The sequence below is a fragment of the Primulina huaijiensis genome, chromosome 3, assembly GCF_012295235.1.
Source record: "Primulina huaijiensis isolate GDHJ02 chromosome 3, ASM1229523v2, whole genome shotgun sequence".
Classification (NCBI taxonomy): domain Eukaryota; kingdom Viridiplantae; phylum Streptophyta; class Magnoliopsida; order Lamiales; family Gesneriaceae; genus Primulina; species Primulina huaijiensis.
Window position 1 is genome coordinate 29,274,534 of NC_133308.1, and position 21,810 is coordinate 29,296,343.

Genomic DNA, 21,810 nt, shown 5'->3' on the forward strand with positions numbered 1-21,810 from the left:
TTAACACACTTTCCCCTTTAACCAATATGGCAAGTTAGTAATATGAAAATTATGTAAAAGGTGGATATCCACCCGGACAGAGGAAGAGAAGGCAATCGAGGCCTGGCTGCCAATCACCTCTTCAAGAAATGCAAATTAATGATGGTATCAGCTTTCCACAACGTTACAGCCATGGTTGGAGCTGGAGTCCTCAGTCTCCCTTATGCCATGTCTCAACTAGGATGATACATTTTAATCTATTCAAGTTGATATTTGTGGTTGAAATCCAAAAAATTATGAATTTTTTCTTGGAATTTTCAGGGGATCTGGAGTCACAGTTATGGTCATATCTTGGATCATCACCCTGTACACACTGCAAATGGTCGAAATGCATGAAATGGTGCCTGGAAAACGTTTTAACAGATACCATGTCCTTGGGCAACATGTTTTTGGCGAAAAGCTTGGCCTGTGGATTGTGGTGCCTCAACAGTTAGTTGTCGAAGTTGGAGCGGACATAGTATATATGGTTCCTAGAGGCAAATCTCTTAAGAAATTCCACGATTTAGTATGCCACGATACATGCAAAAATATTAAACTGACCTATTTTATCATGATCTTTGCCTCTGTCCACTTCGTACTCTCCCATCTTCCCAACTTTAATTCCATCTCTGGTGTGTCCCTTGCGGCGGCAGTCATGTCCTTAAGGTACACAAACGCACATATATATAATTCTTGTTCACCACGTTTCAAGAAAATATTAATAATGGTCTATTGTCATTCGAAGTTAATATAAAATAGATTGGGGAGCCTCAGTGGACAAGGGAGTAAAACCTGATGTGCAATATGGATATAGATCTTCAACTACAGCTGGTACCGTTTTTTGGCTTCTTTGGTGCACTGGGGGACATGGCTTTCGCCTATGCCGGTCATAACGTGGTGGTTGAAAATTCAAGCCACTATTCCATCGACACCAGAAAAGCCCTCAAAGATACCTATGTGGAGGGGAGTTATTGTTGCCTATGTCGTGGTTGCCCTTTTTGTTGCTTCCCAGTCGCTTTTATTAGATTTTGGATGTTCGGGAACTCAGTAGACGACAATATTCTGATCACCTTGAAAAAACCTGTTTGGCTTATTGCCTTGGCTAAAATGTTTGTTGTAGTTCATGTTATTGGAAGCTATCAGGTGAGTATAATTTTATATTCTCTGTGTTCGATCCCATTGAGCCATACAATGAAACATGTATTGACTCCGATTGATTTGGACAAATGCCATGCCAGTTTTTGACATGATAGAAACCGAAACTAAGGTTCAAGCCTACTTGGTATCCGCTGTTTATTTCAAGAAATACTTATGTTGGTAAGTAAACTTCTTTACGCTTCTTCTTTCAGATACTTGCCTAGTATTCAACACATAAAGTTGCTAGCTTCAATGGATGTTTTGTCTGATTTCAGTATTTACCATGTTTGTTGGCATGACCTTCCCTTTCTTCGGTGGTTTTCTTGGATTTTCCGGAGGATTTGCTTTCGCGCCAACCACATACTTTGTAAGCAGATTTTGACTGTTGCATAAAGTAATTTTTATCTGTGTATCTTTTGAAAGAATAGGTAACACCCACATTTTTCTTCAGCTTCCTCATGTGGTTTGCCATCTATAAACCAAAAAAATTCAGCTTATCTTTGTTCACTATTTTGGTAAGTTGAATAATAATATTGCTCTATATTATTTATTGTTGGAACTACTTAGCAAGCTAATTGTTTTTTCTTTTGATTTTTGATGGGTAAATTTCAGATTTGTATAATTCTTGGCGTTCTTTGATGGTTATAGCACCTATTGGAGGGCTAAGGCAGATTATGGTGCTGGCAAAAACTTACGAATTCTACTCATAAGCCTGCAGAGATGAGAAAAGTTGTCCTAGTTTTCTTGTAAGAAGTAGACAGGAACGAACGGTGTCTGAGGTTTTCGATTATGGTCGGTTAGCGAGTTTGTATCGACTATTCCTTAAAGGGATTCTGAGTTCCATGAAGGGAATCCAGGCCGAGAAACCAGACAAGGAACCCTCTTGCCTACAATTCAAGATTTCTGTAAACATGTTTGCTAGCACGTTGTATTGTATTTGTGTTTTGCAATGCTACCCCTTGATTAATAAAAAAAAATCGCAATTGGCACATCAAAACCAAATTACTAAAAGATCAAATATAAGAAAAGAATATCAATATTTTATTTTGTTGGAGTGAATATATGGATGGATCAAGCTGGAAGGAAGCCTCTGAACTACATGATCCCAAAAATTAGTGGAAACAGAAGATAGAAGTGAGGAGTATCATAATAAAAGAAAACGAAGTCATGTGGTTTATATTTGCAAGGGTTTGAAGATTAGCTATTGAGCTATCAAATTTGCAAACCAATAGTCAGTCTATCCAATCCAAAATTTAAAACTGGTGCTGCAAGAAGCAACAATGATAATTGAGACAATTAACATGTTATGAATCGAGCTTTAACTTCAATTCGATTAATTCTCTCAAAATCCGAATCTGATAACTACGGAAGATAATGGCAAATTAAGTAGCAAAACTAACATTACTTGAGGCGAGACTGCAGCTTTGATTGGTATATTGTTCAATAAAAGAATGTTCAAAAACTTTGGTTAAAAAGTTACATGAAATTTTTCATATTACAGAATAGAATTCGACGCTATTGAAATTCAAAATGTGATGTTATCTAGATACTACTATCGTGGAAGGATTGAAAAATCCAATACCATGTTATAAGACCAAAAACAGACAAGAAAATAAGCAACGTTTGGAAACAGTGAACAATACCATTGGATAAAATTAATGAGGAGGCACAGCTACGATCAAAGTAGAACGATTGAAATAGAAAATGACGAGAAATTAAAAAGGATGCACCAAAGCTTAAAGTAGTTAAAATGATGAAAACATGGAGAGATTTGTTCTGCAGAAATATCAGTGATAAATATGTGATGTAATACAATAATCATTTTAGATTCACAGTCTAAATTTAATTTTTCTCAGCTCGAAGTGTTTTATTTTACTAGTAACAATAACAAAAAATACATCAAATGTGCTTAACCACTCCCTAAAACTTTTACTGGAAATAAGAACCGATCAAAAAAAATTAAACATTTGAAACAAAAGTTAAGAGTTAAAAAGGTAACCACATATCATAATTCATAAATTACCTCCACTGAATTATGTTAACTTTCACATAAAGTAAAACTCTAAACTAAGAAACACGTGGACTTTCTAATGAGGAGTAAAAAAGCTGCTGCCTTCTTCAATTTCATGCTTACTGGTAGAACTTGTAAGTTTTGGCCTTTATTATGATTTGCCTGAGCCCTCCCACGGGTGCCACAACGGTCAAAATAACTCCAAAAATTATGCAAAACTGATATTTCAACACCACCAAAGCAAAAGAGGAATTAGAATTTATGCTTCTGAGGAAGGAAAAATATCAAGATTCTTGAAACTGCACATACCCAATTTGCAAACCAAGAATAGCTAAATCTCCTCGGTTTTTTCACTACAAGCCATATGATGCAGGGGAGCTGCAGAGTTCACCAATTTTATATGATGCAAGTATTTTTAAGCGCTGCATAATGAATACAGATGGAAGAAACTCAGTCATAATTGCTTACATAGTATGTAGTTGGCGCGAGAACAAATCCTCCAAAAAATCCAAGAAGGCCGTTAAAGAAAGGAAAGGTTATCGCCATAAACATTGTAAAAGCTGGAAAACAACGGCTTATATTTAGTGACTAGCAATTAAAATTGAAACACGTGTGCTCACACCAGAAGTAACTAAAAAACATAGCTACGTACCCACGTAAGTATTCCTTGAAACAAAACGTAGATACCAACTTCTCCTGAAACTCAGTTTCCTTACTAGTCCAGTTTCAATAAAGTCATATACTGGCATAGCATACACCTGCATATAAATACTTGAGTATGATATCCATCTATGCGGTGAAGAAATTGAGTACAGACTTGAAAAATATCTCACTAGATTTGCTATTATCACCTGATATGACCCGATAAGATGAATTACAACAAACATGTTAGCCATGGCAATAAGCCATTTAGGTCTCTGCAGTGTAATCAGAATATTTTCACCCATGGTATTGCCGAATATCCAGTATCCAATGATCCCGACCGGGATGTAGCACATGGCAACGGCTATATAAGTAACGATTACGCCCCTCATCATAGGTACCTTAGAAGGATTATCTTTCATAGAAGGCATAGAAGATTGAATCTCCATCACTACATTGTGACCACTAAATGCAAAAGCTACGGTTCCTAAAGAACTAAAGAAGTTGAAAACTGTACCCACAGTTGTATTAGATCTGTAGCCATATTGAACATCGTGTTGCGCGCCCTTGTGGATCGAGGCTCCCCAAGCTATTGTAGAATAACTTCACAAGGTAACACATTCGTTAACAAGATATTACTTTTAAGCCAACTGCAAAAAGTGAGTGAAATTCTTAATTAATTGAGTTACAATTCCTGAAAATTCAACATTTGTTTCTAGACTTGTGAAATATCTTCAAATTAATAAGCAAGAAACACGATGAATACCTAACTGACATGACAGCTGCTGCCAAAGACACACCAGAGATTGAGTTGAAACTGGGGAGTTGGGAGAGTGCAAAGTGAGCAGAGGCGAAGATCATGATAAAATAGGAAAGCTTGATGTTCTTGCAAGGTTCGTGGCAGAGTAACTCATGGACTTTCCTGAGGGATTGACCTCCTGTAACCATATATACTATGTCTACTGCAACTTGGACAACTAACTGCATGGGAATGACGATCCAAAGGCCAAGCTTTTCACCAAAAGCATGCTGTCCAAGCTCATGATACCTGTCGAATCGTTTCCCACAATCCGTTTCATGCATTTCAACCATTTGCCATAAGGAGTACAGTGTGACAATCCAAGACAAGACCAGTACCGTTATTCCAGGACCCCTGGAAAAAATTGGTGACACAATACAAGGATATGAAGAAATGTTCTCTTTTCCAGTAAGGAGGGATTCGACTAGAAGATTCAGTAGTTTACAGATGTAAATTGAATGGAATACAGAATGTTCACATACCATCCTAGTTCGGACATGGCGTAAGGGAGGCCAAGAACTCCAGCTCCAACTATAGCCGTGATATTGTGAAAAGCTGAGTACCACCATTTTGCAGTTCTTGCAGAAGGGATTGGAAGCCAATCGTCGATAGCCTTCTGTTCTGCATCTCGATCATTCTCCTACGTTACATAATATATGTGTAAGACCTCAAATTTACCAAAGGTGAATTCATCAACTAGAGATGGAAAAATACTAAGTAAATGAAAAAAGATTAATTCATCATGCAGCACACTCCAACAAATGAGCAAATGCAGAAGTCGTTCAAAATGAAGAGACACTTCATATTTGGCACAAAGAAACTTTACAGGGTCTTTAAGAAATCAATAAAGATGGCGAGAAATTGTTAATTTGGTGAAACAAGTTTCATGTCTCCAAACATTTATAGACAAAAAAAGAGACACACATCTTTAAAATAGGAGTCATCATCATTAACGGGAACTACGGAATCCATTTGATTTTTAGCTTCTGCAATTAACTTCAGCCTGCAGAATGAAGGAGGAAAAAAAACTGAACTTTGGAGTTCAATGTAAAAACTCAGGAATTACTCTTTCCATCAAAAGAATCGAGACGACTTAAGCTTGGAAAATAATGGGATACATATATGAGTCCTTCATATTTCAATGGAAATTGATAATCGCGTGTTTATGGTTAAAATTTCACCACAATATAGGTAGTGGAGAAAATTCCAAATATAGCGAAGGAAAATTAAAAAAAAAAAGAAAAAGTGATGGGTTGTGAAAAGTTCAGTTGGAATCAAAATACTTGAACTCAAAAATGCTAATTATCAAATGAAGGGGGTTGACTTTCCTAATACACAAATTGATTGAGGAGTAGGTAACTTCACAAGTTGCTACTGAGTTCTTAACAGCTAGCTGGCTCCATGTGTTTTTCCAAGAAATTTCCTGGGACATTATTTTTTAATCAATTGCTGATGAACTTACATTTTAATTAATAATCACTTAGTCTTGCTTGCATGGGTCAAGGTCGTAGTCTTAGACTCGAATAAATTTAATATTTAAATAAGTCAACAATTGAACATGATAAGCTCTAATATTTGTTTAAATATAATAATATCGTCGTCACTTTTTCCCTCATAATAAGATTAATTTTAAAAGAAAAAAAATTTTCAAACGTCAACTTTTTAGATAAAAATATTTATCAAATAATTTTAATTTATTCCCGTTCAGCTAGCTTCTAACGTATATACAAGTACAACAAATGTTAATTGCACAAGTTAAACCATCGTATCTCCATGTCTAATCGAATTCGATCTCCATTTGAAAAGAAAATATTCGTTTCAAGTTCTTTCAATTTTACTTGAAATTCAAGTTTGAATAGCAGACAGACCTTTTTTTAACAGAGACAAGCAAGAGAAATGTCCATTCAACCAGAAACATGCAGGAACATTCAAGCTTTATAAATTTAGTTAGCTTTCACACAATACAAAAGAATGATTTTTGTTTCATCTATCTATTTTTTTTTATGTAAACCAGCATTGAGGGGTAGTTCAGTTATTGCGGTTAGCTTGAGTCCTCTGGCACACTTGTTGATTCTTGAATGTACTACTGATTGGTGGTGGTGAACCAGCTTCTTCAATCTTCTAGTCCTGTTTATTTCTTCATCCATGCGTACTCGAGAAGACATGGCGTCTGGCAACTTAGGCATAAGTTAAGCACCATTAATACATCCGATCCTCAGATTCAAAATAGCGCAACGTACAACAGAATCTCAAATCTTTGAAATAGAAGTCATCTTCGTTTAACGGGAACTACGTACGGCATCCATTTGAATCTTTTTCAGCTTGCAGAATGGAATTGAGGAGAAAAAGAAACTGTGCAATCTCAAAAACTGATGCGGACGAGGAAAATGTGGTCTGCATGGGGTACTTAATTGTATTTTTCCAAGAAAATTCATGGGACGTTATATATCGCTATTAATTGGTTGATGATGACTTATTTCAATTTTTCACCAAAATGCGTGGAAACAATAAAGTAAGAATATTGATTGATCTTATAAAATATACGCCATCTACGTTGACAAATTAACTTTCTCCTTTTCCTTTTTAAAATAATAATAATTTTTTTTTAAAAAAAATAGAAGATAAAATAACAAAAACATTAATTTGATGCAGTATCATCTGTTTATATTTTTTTGAAGAGACTCAAGTTAATGAATTTTTGGGCCAAAAATGTATTGTTTTTTATTTAGTGGGTCGGTTAAATACATTACCCAAAAAAAAAAAAAAAAAAGCATTTGCTAGCCAATAGAGGCATTCAACTCCATATGGTGACATCCTTGAAAAAATTACAGAGATTTTGAAATCCGCTTTTAAACAAATTTTATGATAGCCTCCCCCATCCGATCACGTTATAACAATGTGGGTAACACATATCTATGTGTTTATCATGGGATGGGATTACACCATTCGAGTCAACAAACAAAATATTGAGACAAAAAACAAGAAAGTCCCATTCATCGTCCAATTCCAAACTCCAAAGACTGAACATCACCTTATGCATTATATAAGGATACCCTCATTTTTTTTTAAAAAAATATTATTCTCGGGCACAATTGAAAAGTTAAAACTATGCGATCTGGTTTACCACATAACATAGAAGTGGTGTGTGGCAAAGCACCATTATTCGTTGATCTCGGATTCTCAAGGCAAAATGGACAGAGAAGAAAATCTAGTTGACAACATCAAGAACCAGCTTCCGAGATTTGAGAACGGACCACTTCAACCGCCTGTAGTAACCAGCTTGAAGAAGTGCAAGCGATAGAACAAATATCCATTTGAATCCCATCTACAATTGTAATACAGCAATGTTGGTTGAAAAAAAAAAAAAACCTTATGCTATGGAACCATTGAAGGATTTTTTAAATTATAAGATTTCAAATTCATGATTTCCATCATCTCCGTGGGCACCTTTGGGATTCAATGAATCTGAAATTGCATTTCTTCTATTTTAATGAATGTAATTATTTTAAATTACAACAAACACAACCTTACACATGAGAGATCACCTACCAGTTTTCTCTCTTCCATTTCAGGTTCCGCGGCCCAGGATAAAAATGTCACAACATCTTTTCCCATCTACAAAGACAGGCAGAAGATAACTCAGATGACAATTAAAGGCAACTGGTCCTAAGAATTGACGTGTGTGTGCCAAGTCAAAAAAGAAGAATCAACAAATGAACTTACCTGAGCTTCTGTTGCAGGGGTACCATCTTCATACTCAACAGCACCATCATTAAGCATTTTAGGCATCGCGATAGCTCCCCCAGGGAAGTAAGGATTATAATGCAGTCCTTCACGAATCTAGAAGAGGAAAATATAGCAACTAACTTGGAATATCAACAAACAAAGACGCAAACTTGAATTAAAAAGAAAAATAGCAGAAGAAAGGCAACACTGTTAAAAAGGAAAGCATCTGCAAGTTTAGCAAATAACTCCACACTTAGCTCAGGGCACAAGACACATACAAATTGAAAACACAAAAGAACTGAATATCGCATCTGCAAGTTTAGCAAATAACTCCACACTTAGCTCAGAGCACAAGGCACATACAAATTGAAAACACAAAAGAACTGAATATCGAAAAGAATAGTAAAATTCGAAAAGAAACAATGCCCAAAACATAAATGCCTGTCCAATTTCAGACTTTCTGCTGAATAAAATGACACGTCCCACCCACTTGATGCTAAGACAAACCACATCAAGATTAAAGTCTTACATCCATCAGTCCAACTCTAGGTTGTGACTTAATCAAGCATCAGTGCTTTAGAGAATACAGGCCAAGAGGCAATCTTGATGCATAATCAAAAGAGTGAGAACAAACAACTTACTGAAACACCAGCAGGAGGATCACGATATCCTGTAAGAAGTGCAAAGGCATAATTTTGACCCTCGTGGCGAGCCTAACAATTCAAAAGTTGCAAGTTAGGTGAGAGAGATGGTAGAAATGAATTTTGAGTAAAATATTTGAAGTGGGGGCAGGAATACTTTGGTAATTAGACTTAAATCTGGAGGATAGGCCCCTCCATTAGCAAACCTAGCTGCTTGTTCATTTGCATATGGCTGAGGAAAACGATCGCTGAGTTTTCCAGGACGAGTAAACATCTCTCCCTCATCATTAGGTCCATCCACTACCTCAATTTCAGCTGCCATAGCCTTAGTTTCCTCCTCTGTATACGCCACACCGACCAAGTCACGATATGACATCAGTGACATGGAATGGCAGGATGCACAGACTTGTTGGTAAACCTGGTGACCACGACGAATCCTGTTTAAAATCGATAACATCATCTGAGAACAAAATGTGAGAGAAAACTTTAGAGCTCATCCTTTTTAAATAAAAAGAAAAATATGAGCGTTTGCTTCACTTTATCCTAACAAGGAGTATTCTATACAATACTCAAAAAAGTAAAATTACGTGATGATTAAGCAAGAATAAGCAGGTAGCGAAGCGTACGTAAAACACAACTATTTGATCACAAAGTGAGACAAGTCAAAGCGATGGTTGACTGTAATATGCAAAAGCACATGCCTTTTTGTTATAATATTAAATTTTTAATAATTTTTTAGAAATTAAATTTGAAAAATTTGATATTGATTTTTAGCGGTCTTGGAGTTCTTTCACACTAGTTCTCTTTTGAAGCAGATTATTCACTTTGTCATTGCTCTTGTCCACAAGAATTCACACGCTTCTCGGGTTAGGGAATATAGGTCCATTTCTTGTTGTAATGTGTTTTACAACGTTATCTCCAAGATGCTGGCATCCGAGATTTCCAGTGTTCTTGAATCTATTATTGATCCGGCTCAGGCAACCTTTGTCAAGGGTCGTGTTTTATCTGATCTATGACCATCCTTGCTCAGGAGCTTGTCGCGAGGGTTTCTCCTAGGTGTATTATGAAGGAAAAATTCTTTCTTTCAAAAAAATCATAGGCTCATTTAAAACCCCGATAAAAAGTTTATGCATTTAATCTTAGTTTATTCTGTTTATATAGTATTATATCTGTTATCTGGCTCAAGATAATCAAAATTGTATTAAAAATTAGATATGGTTTTTTTACGCTAAGCTTCGACTGAGCACATTTAAACTTATAACTTTTAATCCTTGACATTGACGGCCACACTTCAAGATTTTTAGAACATTAGTTCTATGTACTTGAAAAGGGGAAATCTCGACGTTGATCCACCAAATGAGAGTGCAATTTCCTAAAGACATGTATATTGAAATGATTTTAAAATCTTGGTAAAAGAAATTCACAACCATATAAACAAACATAAATCCACAACATTAATATATCATAGACTCATAGCCAAGCAAAGTGGCTTCGGAATGCAAGGTGATAAAGAAAATATTGATGCAGAACTTCCCAACGCCAAGACCGGCGTTTACATGGAAATTATAGCAATATAGTTGATAAAAGACGACGTCCATTTAAATCCTACTGATGTACGGAGAATGGTTTAATATATACAACACAGGAAACATTCAGAATAAGTCAATATAACTGGATCTACGAAAATTAGTCCTTGCAATTTAGTAGAATTTCACAACAGACTTAATATGTCTTTGAAGATGGATTAGCCTTCAAATGATACTAGTAAACGATAGAAGCTAATGAAGCATGGCCATATAAGAGAGAACACATTCAGAAGATACTAGTAAGCTAAAGGAAGAACTCACGAAGCATGATCATATGAACTCAGAATGCCCTTATGGGGCCAGGGGTAGTTTGGGGGTTCCAAACCGTGCTCAGCCTCGTCACAGGATGACAATGTTGCAAAACTTAACAGCCCTAATACACCAGCTCCAAAGAGGGCTATTGCTTTCAAGTACTTTGTGGAGGTAGATCCAATTTCTTCCTGCTCTTTCTTGGAAATAAGAGATGATAAAACAGGAAATGCCTGAAATAGGAAAAAAATTGAGGTAGACCTATTTCAATTTTTTCTTCCTTGAAACGAAGTTTTCAGGTAAGGCTGTAAACTGACCCTGATGCTCCATGTTTCTGTTGATAAACAAAACATGTGTTGTTTTCTCATTCACTCATTACAAAGCAGAAACCAATAGGATATATAGTAAAAATATATTACCTTATCTCCTTCACTCAATAGGACATATAGTAAAAATATATTTTTGGTCACGAGCGGGCACAAGACTAGAGTAGTGCTCTTAAGTGGCAATCACAAATATAAAAAAATTTAGTATCCTCTCACTCCACATTGTTTTATCCAGAAGCACAAAGTTCATGGAGCATAAATTCAATCGATATTAATCACGTGGTAGATTAATAATAATGAAAAGAGCTGAAGAACATAACCTTTACGTTAGCTTGTGATTGAAGTTTCTCACTCAGAGACCGATAGATTGCTCTACCTCCAAACATCTTAAATAAGCACTCTGTTATAGAGGAAAAGGTGACAAGGGAAAAATATTCTAATATAAGATGAACAAAACTCGACTGAGATTAGTTGAATGATCTCATCGACTGAACATTCAAGGGCAAATATGTAAAAGAATGGAAAGCATTAGTTCTACAAATACATAACACGGAAATGAGTCACATCTTAGCCCATGTCAAACTCGGAGAGCAGGTCAAAGCAGTCATCAACCAAAATCCACAACCCATGTTTGTTAAATAGGGAATGAATAGGATCATGTTAATTGTTTCAGAAATAATATTCATACACTTATTAAAAACCAGAGATATACGTCTGTGGAAAGGAGTAAACTGGGACCTGCAAGAAATTCACTCAAAAAAAGTTGACACAGGTTGTTAGTTGTCAAATAGAGATAATAACAATCCTGTCTAAGCATATGATAATAATTCACTGCGTTTACAGGTAATGCGTATCAATTTTAACTCCGCAGCCCATCTTTCCTGTTAAAAAATTTTCAAGCCTTCACCTTTCTTGATTCACTTAGCAGACACACAATATGTACTAGAGCAAAGGTTTTTTTCATTTCCTTTTCTCTATTTTGAAAAGCAAGCACGTTGAAAATAGTGTCAAATTTTTGAAAAATTAGGTAAAAGACTACAAGTTATAGCAACTTAAACCTAATTCTGAAAGTGATGATCCTCTTGATTATCAGAGGGAGAAACCGAGGAGTTTCGCAATGACTTTCTACAAAGATATCATTGATGGGGTGATGTTGTAGAAGCTGTGCAGCAGAATGGATCCTAATGTATCCAAATTCCAGCTTTTCTCGACTCTCCTTGCATTAATAACATATAAAGGATCCAAATTTTTGGATACATAAAGTTGAATTTAGAACTAGATGAAAGACTGCAATTTCATTGACCACTATTGAAAGGCCTTGATAGATTTAAAAATATACCGTTTACGTGTCCAATAAGTTGTGAGTCCCATCATGCAACGATTTTAGCAACGAGTTTATTCATGCCACAAACTTTGGAAAGATAGCCCTATCTCATCATTGATTAAACCCAATCCCTTCACTTTGCAGGACTAGGCCTTAGTTGCTACGATTCTTATTTGGAAACCATGCAATCTTACGTGATATTCCTATCTTCTTTCAGATACCAAACTAGAAAGAAATGGTCAGAAGATTACGATGAATTGACTCAAAGTTCTGCTTATCTCTTGCTAGTAGCTAAGGCACTGCCTGACCTGATACTAATTGAGGGACAACTTCAGGTATATCGAAAGGACCATCACATTCCCTATTTGTGGAAGAGCAGTACAAGAAGGCCATTTTCAACTGAAGTTACAAAAGTGGGACAGCAACATCATTGCAGCAGACGTGTCTTAGAGCAAATTATTTGTCCCATCGACAACATTTTGCATCGGTTTACACAAGCAGCATCAACTACAAAGTCGTCTGACACCAAGTAAATTGTAAAATAACAAATACCATAATATTCTACAAATTCTATAGTCTACATAGCTAAGAGCTCTCTTATATATGTTCGTCAGCCCACAACCAAGGCCGGTAAAGAACATTTCTAAAAATTCAAAACGCAGACATTTGCTTTTACGCCAGAAACACGAGAGTTCATTAAATAGCTCGAAGTGAACCGGTTAAAAACACAAATTTATCTCAAGCTATTCAATATGTCAGAAAACACAGCCATAACTTTCTATGATATGAAAAAAGCCACAACTTCCAACAAGAACGACATTCATCAAGGATAGATACAAAGAAGATTGTGTATAACTCAATGAAGCACCGATCTAAAGGAGAAGGATGGATGAAAATTTACCAGTAAATAATGGAAAACCTGTTGGCAGCCCTGATCCGATAAGTGGAAATGGTAGAAATTTTCGGCGTTTGGGAAAATAAAATAAGCTGTTCGATGCATACGTTAGAAGAGGCTGGGCATTGAAAGGACTGGACTGGACTGGACTGTCAATAAATTGAAATTATAAATGATAAATTTCACTTTTTACTTAAATTATGATTGAAATAACAAGTCAATTTTACTTTTTACTTAAATTTTTTGAAGTCCAATATTGTTTGTTAATATTCAATTAGACACGTATTTACTTTTCAAGAATAATGTATCGATTAAAATTATAAAAATAAATTCATATTTATTATATTATAATAATAAATTATAAAAAGAAAATTGTATATTATTCATCTAAAAAATTATTCAACATGAAAATAATATATAATGAATAAAATGACCGAAAAAAAAATATTAACATAAAAATAATATTTTTTCATTGATCATGTCAAATTAGATATCAAAATTGAATCACAAAACGAGATTTTGTGATTGTTTTAGCTAATAAGTTTTTTGTCTCAGTTATTCGAATAAATTAAATTTTTTGTGACAATTCAAAATAGTTAAAATTTCCTCGATACTTTAATAACCATTTTATGACACAGTAAAATGCGAGGTGGGTAAGAGTAGAAATATCGTTAGTCCTTTTCTTCTGTGGATTTCTTATCATGGCATTATACCATTCAAATCTCCAATATAAAAGGGACAATAAACAAGAGAGTCACCAAAAAAAATCATTCATCGTCCAATTCCAACACCACAAGAATAAACATAAGCTTGCGCATTATACAAGCCATCGTTCAATAATGATAGTCTTATTGGAAAATAATTCTCGGGCACCACTGAAAACTATGCAATCTGGTTTACCACAGAAAGATTGAAGTAGCGCATGACAAAGTATTATTATTTGCCGATTTCAGATTCTCAATACACAATGGACTAGGAAAAAGTCCTAGGAATCTAATTGACAACATCAAGAACCAGCTTTCGAGATTTGAGAACGGACCACTTCAACCGCCTGTAGTAACCAGCTTGAAGAAGTGCAAGCGATAGAACAAATATCCATTTGAATCCCATCTACAATTGTAATACAGCAATGTCGGCGCGCAAAATGAAAACAAGTAACAAAATACCTTAATGCTATGTTCCGAATTTTCAAATTCATGATTTCCATCTTATATAGAGAACTTTTGAATTCAATGAATTTGAAATTTCTTCTTTTATTTCGATGAATTTTAAATTACATTAAATATATGAGTGATCACTAACCAGTTTTCTCTCTTCCATTTCAGGCTCCGCGGCCCAGGACAAAAATGTCACAACATCTTTTCCCATCTACAAAGACATGCAGAAGATAACTCAGATCATAATTAAAGGCAATGGGTCCTAAAAATTGAAATGTGTGTGTACAAAGTCAAAAATGAAGAATCAGCAAGTGAACCAACCTGAGCTTCTGTCGCAGGGGTACCATCTTCATACTCCACAGCACCATCATTAAGCATTTTAGGCATAGCAATAGCTCCCCCAGGGAAGTAAGGGTTATAATGCAGTCCTTCACGAATCTAAAGGAGGAAAATATAGCATCTACTTAGAAGATCAAAACATAAAGATGCAAGCTAAAATGCAAAAAGGAACAATGCAGAAGAAATGCAACACGATTCAATGGAAATTATGAACAAGTTTTGTGAACAAATATGCAGTTAGCTCAAGGATAAAGGAAAATACAAATCCAAATCCCAAAACAGAATATCAAAAAAATTAATCAAATTTTGGGAAGGGAAAAAAAAAGAATAACAAATACGGCCCAAACGTTAATGAATATCTCAACTTCAAAACTTTCTCATGAATACAATAACACATGCCACCCACTTGACCGCAACCCATAACCACATCCAGATTAAGGCCTTACATCTGCTGGTCAAGTCTAGGTTGTGGCTCACTCAAGCATCAGTACTTCAGAAAATATGGCCAATATGCAATATTGATGCATAGCAAAAGAGAAAAAAATGGGACTTACTGAAACACCAGCAGGAGGATCACGATATCCGGTAAGGAGTGAAAAAGCATAATTTTGACCATCATGACGAGCCTGATAAGACAAAAGTTGCACATTAGCTGACAGAGATAGTAGAAAGGAATTTCGAGTAAAATATTGGATGTCGAGGCAGGAAATACTTTGGTAATGAGACTTAAATCTGGAGGATAGGCCCCTCCATTAGCAAACCTAGCTGCTTGTTCATTTGCATACGGCTGAGGAAAACGATCGCTGAGTTTCCCAGGACGAGTAAACATCTCTCCCTCATCATTAGGCCCATCCACAACCTCAATTTCAGCTGCCATGGCCTTAGTTTCCTCCTCTGTGTAAGCCACACCAACCAAGTCACGATATGATATTAATGACATGGAATGGCAGGAAGCACAGACTTGTTGATAAACCTGGTGACCACGACGAATCCTGTTTAAAATTGATAACAACATTTGAGAACAAGATGTCAGGGAGCCCATTCATTCCAGATAAATAATTCAAGCATTTTTTCACTATAACCTGAAAACCTGTACTTAATGTACTCAGAAAGGGAAAATCTGGGCATTGAATCACCATAGAAGAATACATATTTCCTAGAGAGCTATCTCAAAATGATTTCAGAATCTTGTAATAAGGAATTCATAACATTGATAATCATATATCCATGGTATTGAGATGTAACAACCAAACAAAAGGGTTTTGAAATGTTCGAAAAATAAAGAAATTGACCGTAAGGTGATAATGAAAATATTGATGCACAATTCTCAATGCCAAGACAAACTAGACTTATACATGGAAAACTACAGACAAATGGACAATACAGCTGATGAAGATATTTTCATGATTTAATAATGTTCTAAATGGCGGTTGAGGCGGCCGCCTAGGCGGTAGGCAGCCCTCGACCGCACCGCCTACATATGAAACGGATGTTTTAGGCGGCCCAAGCTATACGGCGGTGGGCAGGTGGCCGAGACGCGTGGAGGAGGTGGGCAGGCGGGACAGGCGGGCCAAGTGAGGAAGTCAACATTTTTAAGTTGTAATCAACAAATTTTAAAAATTAGTCAAAGTTAACTAATTTTAAAAATCAAAACCCTATATATTTAAATCACATCTTTTTTTTCTTTTTTACTTTTGGTTCTCACTCCTTCTAACTATCAACCACTAAACTCACCACACAAACTGTCTACCGCTTGCCGCCCGCCGCCACCAGCAGCAAGAATCTTTAGGTTAGGCATTGCATATTTATTATTTATCATACTTTTTTGTAATACTTCAGATTTTGTGATTTCAAAATCATATTTGTTTTTTTCCTAATATTATTGATTTATTGTTGAAGATTAATGGCGGAAAAGGATAAACAACCGGAGTTGGAATTTAAGCCAAAGTCTAATGATATTGTTTGGGAATATGTGGTGTTGTATAATAAAGAGAAAAGGGATTGGATCACATGTAAGTTGTGTAAGAGGCTTATTAAAGGAGGAGATTAGGATGAAACATCATATTGCGGGTATTGTAGAACAAGTTGAAGCATGTCCGATGAGGACAAAATTCAACCGCCTAGGCGGCCGAGGCGGTAGGCGGTCCCGCCATTTACAACATTGTGATTTATGATTGTAAAAATATTTCACACCTAGTAGTCTATGGACAGAGGTCTAAGATAAATACCACATGAAACATATTTGATAAGTAAATAGAAGTAAATCCATGACAATTACTCCCGACAAAGCTGCAATTGAGTGGAATCTTACGACAAAGCTTAATATGTCTTGAAGATTGATTAGCCTTTAGAAGATACTAGTAAGCTAACAGAAGCTGATGAAGTATGGCCATTTAAAAGAACACATTTAGAAGATATTGATGAGCTAATGAAGAACTCACGAGGCATGGTCATATGAACTCAGAATGCCCTTGTGGGGCCAGGGGTAGCTAGGGGGTTCCAAACCGTGCTCGGCCTCATCACAAGCTGACATTGTTGCAAAACTCAGCAGCCCTGATACACCTGCTCCAAAGAGGGCTACAGCTCTCAAGTACTTTGAGGTAGCGGATCCAATTTCTTCATGCATTTTCTTGGAAATAAAAGATGATAAAACAGGAGATGCCTGAAAGAGGAAACAATTAAATTAGTTGTACTTCAATTTTTTTCCTCAAAACAAAATTTTCTGGCAAGCGAATCTTATGCTTCAAGCTTTGGTCAATAACCAAACATCTGGTGCTTTCTCATTCACTCATTACAAAAGCAGAAACTCGTGACTAACCTAACTCATTTACTCAATCGGAAAAATAGTAAAATTATGTTCTGGTGATTAACAGTCACAAGACTAATGCCCTACTCTTTAGTGGGGATCACAATTACAAAAAAAACTTCTAATATACTCCCATTCCACATTTGTTTTATCTAGGCGCACAAAGTTTACAAACCATAAATTAAATCATTGTTAATCACATGGAAGCTCAAAAAGAACTACAAGGAAAGGATCTAAAAGAATAGAACCTTTACAGTAGCCTGTGACTGAAGTCTCTCACTCAGCAACTGATAGATCGCTCTACCTCCAAACATCTTAAATCAGCACGCTGTTTATAGAGAAAAAACCAATAAGGGTAAAAAATCAAATACAAGAATACAAGACGAACAAAACCCATTTGCAATTACATATTACGGAAACTGAGCAGCATTTTGGCCCATATCAAACTTGGAGAGCAGATACAAGCAGTGAGCAGTCATCAACCAAAATCCATAACCCGTGTTTATAAAATCAAGAATAAATCGAATTATTTAATTGTTTCAGATGGAATATCAACTTTTTTTAAAAAAAAAACAGAAATAAATGTTTTGGGTGAGCACCCTCAAGTATTTCACAAGTTCTCAGTTGAGACCAAAAGTTGACAGAGATACTGCTTGTCAACTACAAGTGATAAGTATCCTACCTAAGCACAGGATGAAAATTCACTGCCTTTACATATAATGCAGATCAATTTTCAAATTGCAGCCCATCTCTACTATTAAAAAATTTCAAGTCTGCACCTTTTTTGATTCACTTAGCTGAAGCCTGACACAGAATATGTACTACAACGGGTGTTTTCTAATTACCTCTTCTTCTCTACGTTGAAAAGTAAGCGCACTGAAAGCAATGTAAAATATTTTTGAAAAAATTAGATGAAAAATTACAAATTATAGCAACTTAATCATTGGTTGCGGGACCTGTACTATCAAGATACTACTTCTTGTGGATTCAATAAGTTTTGAGCCCCATCGTGCGATTATTTTAGTAAAACAGTTATTTGAGCAAAATATGGAAAGATTGCCCACTCTAATCATTGGTTGACGGAACTAGCCTTAGTTTATACTGTTCTTATTCGGAAACCCTTGCAATCTTATTCAGTGTCCCTTCCTCCTGTCAAACGCAAAACTAGAAAGAAATTTTGCTGAAGATTACAATGAATTGACACTCTAAGTTCTGCTTCTCTCTTGCTAGCAGCTAAGGCACTGCCTGACCTCATATTCATTGTAGATCGACTTCAGGTTAAACAGAAAGAGGAACCATCTGGTTCCCTACCTACTGGAGAGTGGAGACCCATGCAAAAACCATTGACAAAGAAAGTTACCAACGGGGACAGCAACTTATTTGCAGCAGTCATATGTCAAAGCAAAAAATTAGTCCCATCGACGCCACAAACAGTGAAAACAAAAAGAGTCATCTGACATCATGTAAATTGTACAATAACAAATACCATAACATCCCACAAATTTTATTGTCTATTGTCTACCTGGCTAAGAGCAATCCTTTCCCATATATTTCATTCATCACGAAGTCGGTTAAAAATTAATTCAAGACGCAGCATTTCGTTTACGCAGAAACACGAGTCTTCGTTATTCAGCTCAAATTGGACTAGTTAAAAACACAAATCCAGCTCAAGATTTTTCACGGGTCAGAAAAACATGGCCATAAATTCCAATGAACTGAGAAAAAAAACCCACAATTTCCAACAAGAACGACACTCAACAAAAATAAAATCAAAGACGATTAAGCTTGCACAAACTCACACAGATCGAAAGGAGTAGGACACAAGAAAATTCACCTGTAAATAATGGAAAAACCAATTGGCAGCGGCGGTGGCGAGATTAGGGAGATCCGATGAATAAATGGGAGCAGTGCACAGAGATTCACAACCGATTTGTCAATGGTAAATATTATCTGCGTTTAGGGAAAAAAGGAAGAAAGAGAGAAAAAAACTGTTCTATTTTAACGTTGGAACGGGCTGGGCTTTGCATGGTAGCTTAGATATCAATGGGCTGGGCTTCAATAAGTTAAATCTCCCATTCTTTTTATGTGCTTCTATAATCATATATCCTTTTTTGTTGTACTTTTCGGAGAGTGATTATTCAAAATATCGAATAAAATATAGAGTGATTATTCATAAATAATAACATGTTTATTTCAATTGATTAAGATTGCGATTAATAAAAAATATTATAAATATAAATAAAGAGAAGAAATGATACTTTTTTTTTTCATTTTCATTCAATTTATAAATACTATAGATTACTTATTATTGTTAAAATCAAGGACTAAAAATCATGCTCAAAATTCAATTATTAACGAGCATTTATTTGACGAGCTTATACCATCCCCAAATGACAAAAACTATTATTAATTTAGAATTAGAATATAATAAATATTTCATATAGCTAAATTGAAAAATAAAATAAAGAACCATATATAAAAGATATATGAATAATATCTAACCTGATTTCAGATTTTTTTTTCTTCTTGTTTTCACACCTGGTGAGAAAAGGCATATTCAATCAAACTTGGGCTTAAAGACACAGAAAAAATGTGAACATAAAACATGTTCTAAGTTCTAACAAACAACTTTCGAAAATTGCATCCTGGTGGATAATTCCAATTCGCATTATACATCCAAAACAAGGAAATCAAAATATCCTATTTTTTTTCCATAATTTTTAGTATATTTTATGTTGTGTTTTAAGTAATTTATTAGACTCTATATATACTCTCGTCCTAGCGCTCGGCTAAAAATAATTGTGTGCCAAGCGCGCTAGAGTCAGAAGATTCCGTCCGCCCTAGTGTACCCGAGTGAAATTTTCTGTGTGAGACTCACGTTGGGCTAGAAAATTTCACCCGCCCCAGCTCGATATAGAAGAAGAAATTTTCTCGCGATTTCCTTCCATATTTTCTGAAGATTGCGTAGACAGAAACCACAATTTGTTTGTTATTCAATTGGGTCATGATAGCGTAATATTTCAGGGATATGCCTAAGGCTCCTGCTTGAATGCAGTGACATCCCCATCTTAGATGTTTGCTAGCGTAATATTTCAGGGATATGCCTAAGGCTCCTGCTTGAATGCAGTGACATCCCCATCTTAGGTGTTTGCCTAGACCGTCAGGTATGTTTACATTGTTCACCACTCCTTTGTGTGTTAGTTATTACCATATTAACTATTTTGTATTGTAAAATTGCTGATCACTAATATTTTTCTGCTAATTCTCTTCAATGGGAGGCGTTTTGTGTTGGGTAATTACACCGAAACGATGTCGATCATGATGATAATATAATACCAAAAATACAGAATAAAATAATCACATGAATACAAAGATTTACGTGGTTCACCCAAGATAGACTACTTCTACGAAGCTACTGTCGATATATTATAATAAGAGAAATATCACAACAAGTGTATACAACAATACACTAAATATGTCATACTCTCAATTCGAGTATAACCAAGAAAAATAATTTCTCCAACTCACATAAGAGAACATTCAACACTCAAATGTTCTCTCTATTATAATAAGCTTTAAAAGCTCTTGATTTGGGATGCACTAAATGAAGTGGTAAGCTACATATTTATAGATACAAACCATGGTGTGAACCCATACAAGTTTTTCTACCAAATATGGCAGCTTAGTCAATAATGATTTGCTGCATGTTTTGTTTGAAATTTCTTCACCAACCATGTTATCCATCTAACATTTCTCTCATTTAAAGACTTGATTTCAATCATGTCTTCACACCATCAGTGCAGCAGCTCATATCTTCTTTTTCATAATTGCAGTCTGACTGAAGTTGAACACAACTACAGTTTGTCAATGGTTACAGCCTTCGTCAACATATCGGCTGGATTCTTACTTCCGAGAATCTTCTCAAGCAACAAGATTCCATCTTCCAGCACTGGTCTGATGAAATGGTACTGAACTTGTATATGTTTTGTACTAGCATGATAAAAATGATTTTTTGTTAAATGAATAGCACTTTGACAGTCACGGTGTAACGTGCTACCTTCAAGCTTTCGACACATTTCTTCCAAAAAAAATCTCAACCATATCATCACTTTGCTAGCTTCTGTAACTGCTACGTACTCAGCTTCAGTAGTTGA

The 21,810-nt window shown here is 35.6% G+C and overlaps 3 protein-coding genes and 1 pseudogene across 6 annotated transcripts; 1 reads left to right on the forward strand and 3 right to left on the reverse strand.

Moving 5' to 3' along the window:
* Positions 1-33: 33 nt before the first annotated feature.
* LOC140974493 (lysine histidine transporter 1-like) lies at positions 34-2,136 on the forward strand (annotated as a pseudogene).
* An 861-nt stretch (positions 2,137-2,997) lies between these two features.
* Positions 2,998-6,027, reverse strand: LOC140974494 (lysine histidine transporter 2-like). Of its 2 annotated transcripts, none has more exons than XM_073437974.1 (8): positions 5,642-6,027; positions 5,090-5,247; positions 4,575-4,961; positions 4,018-4,411; positions 3,819-3,924; positions 3,635-3,726; positions 3,476-3,544; positions 2,998-3,384 (listed from the first exon to the last, which is right to left on the reverse strand). In XM_073437974.1, exons 2-8 carry the CDS (start codon positions 5,104-5,106, stop codon positions 3,286-3,288), a joined length of 1,164 nt encoding a protein of 387 aa, XP_073294075.1. In that variant the 5' UTR covers positions 5,107-5,247; positions 5,642-6,027; the 3' UTR covers positions 2,998-3,285. The 2 variants fall into 2 exon arrangements, with proteins under 2 accessions (XP_073294075.1, XP_073294074.1); XM_073437973.1 differs by having other exon boundaries at positions 2,999-3,384; positions 5,532-6,027.
* A 1,498-nt stretch (positions 6,028-7,525) lies between these two features.
* Positions 7,526-19,561, reverse strand: LOC140974496 (cytochrome c1-2, heme protein, mitochondrial-like). 2 transcript variants are annotated; one of them, XM_073437977.1, is made up of 8 exons: positions 19,491-19,561; positions 11,456-11,535; positions 10,822-11,042; positions 9,132-9,411; positions 8,975-9,046; positions 8,331-8,447; positions 8,157-8,222; positions 7,526-7,932 (listed from the first exon to the last, which is right to left on the reverse strand). In XM_073437977.1, exons 2-8 carry the CDS (start codon positions 11,519-11,521, stop codon positions 7,816-7,818), a joined length of 939 nt encoding a protein of 312 aa, XP_073294078.1. In that variant the 5' UTR covers positions 11,522-11,535; positions 19,491-19,561; the 3' UTR covers positions 7,526-7,815. The 2 variants fall into 2 exon arrangements, with proteins under 2 accessions (XP_073294078.1, XP_073294079.1); XM_073437978.1 differs by lacking the exon at positions 19,491-19,561 and adding an exon at positions 13,361-13,470.
* On the reverse strand, positions 14,109-19,654 carry LOC140974495 (cytochrome c1-2, heme protein, mitochondrial). Of its 2 annotated transcripts, none has more exons than XM_073437975.1 (8): positions 19,491-19,654; positions 17,905-17,984; positions 17,292-17,512; positions 15,563-15,842; positions 15,405-15,476; positions 14,833-14,949; positions 14,657-14,722; positions 14,109-14,464 (listed from the first exon to the last, which is right to left on the reverse strand). In XM_073437975.1, exons 2-8 carry the CDS (start codon positions 17,968-17,970, stop codon positions 14,348-14,350), a joined length of 939 nt encoding a protein of 312 aa, XP_073294076.1. In that variant the 5' UTR covers positions 17,971-17,984; positions 19,491-19,654; the 3' UTR covers positions 14,109-14,347. The 2 variants fall into 2 exon arrangements, with proteins under 2 accessions (XP_073294076.1, XP_073294077.1); XM_073437976.1 differs by having other exon boundaries at positions 19,456-19,588.
* Between the last annotated feature and the right edge of the window lie 2,156 nt (positions 19,655-21,810).